This window comes from Syzygium oleosum, unplaced genomic scaffold (assembly GCF_021117445.2).
Source record: "Syzygium oleosum isolate NSW1041296 unplaced genomic scaffold, Sole_v2.1 Sole_v2.40, whole genome shotgun sequence".
Lineage (NCBI taxonomy): Eukaryota > Viridiplantae > Streptophyta > Magnoliopsida > Myrtales > Myrtaceae > Syzygium > Syzygium oleosum.
In genome coordinates this window covers 359,082-365,953 of record NW_026607524.1, presented here as the reverse complement: position 1 = coordinate 365,953, position 6,872 = coordinate 359,082, and the positions used below count along the sequence as shown (strand labels likewise).

At 40.0% G+C, this 6,872-nt stretch overlaps 1 protein-coding gene across 1 annotated transcript; it reads right to left on the bottom strand.

The window, feature by feature from the left end:
* Positions 1-4,687: 4,687 nt before the first annotated feature.
* On the bottom strand, positions 4,688-6,470 carry LOC130135991 (tyrosine decarboxylase-like). The gene has a single exon (XM_056305928.1). The coding sequence runs from the start codon at positions 6,453-6,455 to the stop codon at positions 4,869-4,871; it is 1,587 nt and encodes a 528-aa protein (XP_056161903.1). The 5' UTR covers positions 6,456-6,470; the 3' UTR covers positions 4,688-4,868.
* Between the last annotated feature and the right edge of the window lie 402 nt (positions 6,471-6,872).

Genomic DNA, 6,872 nt, shown 5'->3' with positions numbered 1-6,872 from the left:
GGCGTTGTGCAATTGAATGCTCATTGTGAAAATCGTGAATGCCCGAGTGTGAAGTTTATGGCCATGAGTTTGCATCACGAGCATTGGCACGGCATGTGCATTTACAAATGTGCTCGAGTGACATGTGCATTGTGATCACCTAAAATGCCCTGATGCGTTTAACGCGGGGTTCAGATGAAAATTGGTGCTTGTGAATGTGTGATCACAATAAACCCTGATGCGTTTTACGCGGGGTAGTGAACCCGTCCTGAGGCGTGTTACGCGGGACGATGCCCGGTCTACCGGAAGATGGCCAAACCTGATGCGTTTTACGCGAGTGTTGTGCCATGAGCCTGATGCGTTTTACGCGGGCTAGAGATCGATCTCGAAGTGATGGACCTGATGCGTTTTACGCGGGTCGGACCTGATGCGTTTAACGCGGGTCGGAGGAGAAATTGATAAATGGCAAGTGTGCTGAGTGCAAGCGTGCGAAAATGCATTGATGAGGCGTGAGCACGCGTATGAGCACGAGCATAAGCATGACATGCGTTGTGACCAAGTAATGTGCGCATGTGTTGCGTTTGGGTCCTATGTTTTATTCTTGAATTGTAAGTGCCTAACTTGCAGGGCAAGGTGAGTATTGGATTTGGGCCCGAGGGCCTAAGTCAATTATGGCTTGATTGGTGTGTTGTTTAGTGCTCGTCAGGAGGTGCATGTTAGCCTAGCTTAGGTTTAGGGAACCTACTCGCTGAGATTCATTCTCACTGTTGTTGAAAATCAATTTTTCAGACCCCCGGCCTTGAAGATGACAGGCGTACCGATACATTTTGGGAGGAGCCCCGGTTAGATATAATGCTTGACCGCCGAGCCTCGTACCCCCCCTTTTTGATGTTGGTGGCTGTTGACCCGCTTTTGATTTTTGAGCGTGGGCTGTAAATGGATGTTGTATATGGTTCCCAGTATCAATGCAAGTGTATATTTGTTCTTGTTGGTTGTTGTGCGGCTATCCTTGGTTAGGTGTATTTTAATGTACGGGTGGTTTTAATTACTTCCGCATGTGCTTTAAATCTCTGTGTTGGGTGTTGGGTCGGCGACGCGTCCTGGGACGTCGCACACGAATCGACCTTTGCGAGGGATGTGGCGCGCCGAAGAGTGCGGGGCGTGACACGATATGCGGAAAAAGTACCCTAGACACTTATTAATCAATCATATAAAGAAATAATTTACAATTTTCAACACACTGGCTATTCTCGTAATATACATAATCAATGGTTGAAAATCAAAATTTTTCCTATTAGGTATTTTGAACAAGCTAACTTGTTGATAACTCATATACATGCATAATCAATCAAAGTTGAGTCCGATTAAGAAACATATAGGGCTGAAAGGAGAAGGGGCTAAAACTATAGGGGCAAAATGAACAGTTATTCAAAAAGTAATCTTTGCCCCATTTTAAATAAGGATAATGAAAATAATTTCCCTCTCTTCTTCTTTTTCCACCTCATTTTTCTCGATGCTTATATTTTCTCCGCCCTCGTAAGCTTTTCTAAAACCGTATTGTAAAATCTCTCTAAAACATTTGAATTGAAATTTTAATAAACATCTCTGATATTTATCGCTTTTTTCTTAAATCGACTAAAATCTTCAAAAAATTTGTTGTTATACCATATTCAATGTTCTCTTACTCTCTCTCTCTCTTTTATAATTTAATAAACATTTCTGATATGGTAAATATATCACAAATGTATCGATTTTGGATTTTTCGTGGTATCAACCCTTCTTCTTTTGTTTCTTTCTTAATAAATTATCTTTTGCCCCTTCTTCAATTCTTGCTCTCCAAAATAGCCAAGATTTTCCCCTCGAGAATTGGCAATAATAACACTCTACTTTCCTGTTGTTCTTTAACCGAGATTCCAACCCTTCATGCTGACAATTATATCCATCCCCATGTGTTAGCCAAGTATAAGCACATTTAATCTTCGATTAAATTGAAATGGGCGTGGCCGAAATCATCAAGGGGACCAGGCTTGTGTGGGCTTGATGAGTTTAGGGCTTCCCTGCTTGAGTCCACTAATTTCAGTCCAATTTAAAACGCAACTCATGTGCACCTTCTTAAAATGCATATTAATTATATTCTCGTTTAGGGGTTGGGATCGACCCATTTCCTATGCAATGAATGATTAAACGAGTCGTCAAAATTTAGGTGTCAACACATAGTCTATAATAACCCACATAATTAATATTTGGGTTAATATCACAAAAAACTCCAAACTGGTAGATCCGTGACAATTTTACCCCAAATTAATTTTTTGCTCACTAAAAACCCTAAACTGATACACATGTAACAAATTTACCCTCAGTTTATTTTCATTAAATTTTACTGCTAAATTGCTTTGTTAAATGACACGCGGCAGTTAACTGATGTGCCAGTTTTATGTTTTATCCTCCATTTGTCATAAGTGGACAAGTTTGTGATTTTTTGTGGTATTAATCCAATTTAACGAAAACTAATAGAGAGTAATTTTGTCACAAATGTACCAGTTTAGGATTTTTAGTGGTCAAAAATTTAGTTTGGGGTAAAATTATCACAGGTGTACAAGTTTAGGGTTTTTTGTGATATTAACCCTTAACATTTCAAATGAATTTACTTATCGCGGTTTATCAACCATACGATAACTTCTTGTAATAGCCTCCGGTGCATGCGAAAACATGACATAACAATGCTCAAATATATATTTTAATTAAATGTAAGCAACTTAAATGGGTCTTAAATGGGTTAGTTATTTAATAAGTTTTAAGTTAGTAATAAATGGACAAGTCATTTTTTAATTATTTTAATTTTCTAATTTTTCATTTTATTTTATTTTTTTATTTTTCTTTCTTTTCCTTTTTTTCTAGGAAATCCGGCAAAGGTCGCTTGCCGGTCGTCAGTCAATGGCCCTCGCCCGCCGGTCGCCAATCACCGATCTCTAACTGGTGCCGATCGTTGCCGGTTGTCAATGGCCGACGGTTAGCGGTCGCCAGTCATCATATGTTGTCATCAGACGTAGAAGAAAAAAGAAAAGAAAAGAATATAAAATATTAAAAAATCATAATTTTTTATTTAAATTATAAAAATTATCCAGTGTTTTAGCAATATACATATTTTTTAAAAATTATAAGATTTATTTTTTTCTAAATTGAATTTAATATTAAAGTCTTTAGCAAAACGGATCGAGTTGGGGTCGGGTCGGGTCGGTTTGGGTTGCTATATTTGCACAACATGAATATGAGTCAAAATGAGTTAAATAGGTCAATATAGGTTAATATGGGTCGGACCATTTTCGACCCAACCCACCTGATGGACACCCTTACTTAAATGTTTGGCAAAAATTGTCAAATTATTGTGTTGCATTGAAAAAGCGAAGGCAATTGAAGGTACCATACAAGTGTTGCTTATTAAATTTAGCAAAAAAAAAGTGTTGCTCATTAAAAGGACAATTGCCTAATGCCGAAATAGTGTTGCCCTATCTTTAGCCAATGACCTCATAATCAACCCCTTGAAAAATGTTGCCTGGAGCTTTTAAGCAACACTTCTAAGGCTACGTTTGGTAGCTGTGATAAAAGTCAGCATATGATAAAATTTATCTCATCCCGTATTTAGTTCCTGTTCAAGATAGGATAAAGTCATATACAAAGAGGATATAGCCCAAATAAAAATATCCCATAAGAGAAGAATGATAAAGGTAGATAGGATTATTATACATATGGCATCAAAGCTATTTTCTCGAATAACAAACTTCTTAAATTAAAAAAATAAAATAATAATTACATATAAAATAATATTTGCATTCTAATATAAAAGAATTCAAAATAACAAAAAAGTAACATATAATTTTCTTTTTTTATTTATTCCTAATTTTATTTATATATCTAAATTTCTATTATGTTATATATATGTATATATTAAGTGTATTTATCACATATTTTAGCTATGTTAGTATAGTTTATTATTTAATTACATTTGATTAAGGAATGATGGAAAGGAATAAAAAATAAAAAATAAGAGAGGAAAATAATTAAAAAAAATAAGTAAACAAAAATGAAGTAGAAGAAGCCCAATTTTAAATGAACAAAAACTTGAAAGGAATATTTTTAACTCACTATGTCTTCTTCTTCTCCATATCTCTAGTTCATGTTGAAGCTTTACGACCCTTATGCAATTCTTTGTTCACATCGAAACTCTACGAAAACTATCAGTGAGTCAACGCTCCTTCTCCTTTGTAACTCTTTCGTTCATGTTAGAGGTCGACGAAAGCAGCAAAAAAGTCGAAACTCCTCTTTTCTGTGACTCTATGGTTCATATTGAAGTTTCGCGAACGTGGTGAGAGAGTCAAAACACTATACTTATCGGAATCGTGAAATTGAATAATCGTGTTTTCTCTCTTTTACTAGATTTTGCGTTCTCTAATTGATATATCTCATTGATGTTGCTTAGCCCGTTTACATTTCTTGTCATTGTCGAACTAGTAGCTTTGGAATGCTACAATGAGCCCTTTTTTTTCTGTTTTAGATGTAAATTTTATAATAATTATGAATTAATTGATGGATATTATTTCCGTTTGTGCATTTGTGACTTCTTTAGAAGTGAATCATGAGAAATTCTTACCATCTTGTTTGTGCATTTTCAGGTTCGTTTACATTGACATGCCGCATACCAAACAATAAATTTGATAGGATATAAAAATATCCAATTTTATTACTGCGATTCATCAAACAGTGGATAAGATATAGTAAAATCTCAGGATTTCATATCCTATCCTATTCAGTCCTATCTTAGCTAAAAATTCATATGACCAAACACAACATAAAGGATTGTGCAACGAAATTTGGGCACTGCAGGAGGCCAGTTATGCGGAGTGTTGCTCACTCCCTGGCATGCATGATAGAGAATTTGCATGTTCTTGCACCACCTTCCAAGCCATGATCACGTGCCTCTCTCTCACCAAAGTCGCCCCGACGGCGAACCGTAACACATAAACTCCTCCGACTACCGTATGACTCATGAAGACCCGTCCCGAAGCATTAATAGCGTGAAGCAATTGCGCATTGAGTCTGTTCACCTCGTTTAATTTCCATGCTTCACCATGTCCGTTTTCGACCGCATGGCCATTGGACGTGCCAGAGACCACCGAAGGACGAATCCTGAAACAAACCAGCCCGAAATTTCTCGGGAAAACAACTTCGAATCGGCGATCTTCCTCCACAAGCTCCTCGAAGAGCTTCGCCAATCGGCAATGGTTCCTTATGTGGCTCCTCAGGTTCTGCACGCCATAGCTCCTGAGTACAAGCCACAGCTTCAATGACCTGAACCTCCTGCTGAGAGAAAGTTGCCAATCTGCGTAGTCAATAACTCGTTTTGTCTCAGTTGCCTCATTCTTGAGGTACTCGGGGGCTGTCGACAAGGACTTCACGAGGGCATTTGGGTCTTTCACCCAGAGGCAGCAGCAATCGAGAGGGGTCAGAAGCCACTTGTGTGCATTGAAGCTGAATGAATCTGCAAACTCCACGCCATTGATGAATTTCCTGTACTCCGGGCATATACACGAGGCTCCCGCATATGCCGCATCGACGTGGACCCACATGCCAAACTCGCTCGCGACTTTGCATAGAGGTGCCAGCGGGTCGACCGCTGCGAATGAAGTTGTCCCGACCGTGGCGCATAAGTACAACGGAATTAACCCCGCATCGATGTCCGAACGGATTGCCTTCCCTAGCGAGTCCGGGGACAAGCCGAACAAGGTCGACCTTGTCGTCTTTAAGGCCCGGAAGTTCCGCGGGTCTATTCCCGCGACCCGGGCAGCTTTCTGGAATGAGCAATTCGTTTGGTCTGACCCGTAGACAACGAGCTTCACGATGGAATCATGTCCCAACCTCCTCAGGACCCTATCTCTCGCAGCAGTGACAGTGCAAATGATGGCTTCGGTGGTGTTCCCTTCAATGACTCCCCCGCCATTCCCCGAAAAGAGGAATGGCCTTGGCAAGTCCAGCATTTTCCCGAGCCAGTCCATGACTAGGCTCTCAAGCTCGGTCGCAGCGGGGGACGAGACCCAGTTAAATCCTGCCACGTTGAACCCTGCGCAAAGCATCTCGCCGAGGATCGCTGCAGTGCTAGTGTTGGTCTGGAAGTAGGCGAAGAAATTGGGGCTCTGCCAATGAGTCAAGCCCGGGACTATGTGCCGGTGCACATCGTCGAGTATGGCCTCCATGGGTTCTTCATCCTGCGGGGCGGAACTCGGGAGGCGTTTGGAAAGATACCCGGGCTCGACTCGGCTAAGAACTGGATTTTTTTCAATGTTCTCGTAGTACTTGGCTAGGAAATCAACGACCATGTGTCCTTGACGCCTGAACTCTCCAAGATCGAGAGGGTTCATCGCAATCTCATTGCCGCCGACGTTTTCGAGCAGGTGCTCGCAATCGCATTGAAGGCTGTCCATAATGTAGTTGCAATTGTAGCTTGGAGATGGGAGAGAAATGAAGTGGGCTTGCTGCCAATGCTTTTGTTTAGCTGCGTTCGAGATGATCACTTTTCGTGCACGCGGCTTGATATATATAGACGGGTGATTTTTGTACATGGGTCAAGGGCTCTGCCCAAGAGTATAAGGATCCATTTGTTTTGCGAAAAATGAGTGATTTGGAAAAAAAATTCCAAAATATGATCGATTTAATCGCTTACAAAAATGAACGAACAGAAAAAAAAATAAATTCCAACCGTAGTGAGGCCTGCATAATTTAATGGCTCAGATTCATCGAGTTCATAAACTGGCGGGCTATTCAAGAATTTTTCGTGAGATTGAGATGGGAATAGCGCGCTCTTTTTTTTTTTGTCCATCCTTTTTGGCTAAGCAAAATAT

Excerpts from the sequence above, each read along its gene's own strand:
- LOC130135991 (XM_056305928.1), bottom strand. The coding sequence starts at position 6,455 with ATGGACAGCCTTCAATGCGATTGCGAGCACCTGCTCGAAAACGTCGGC.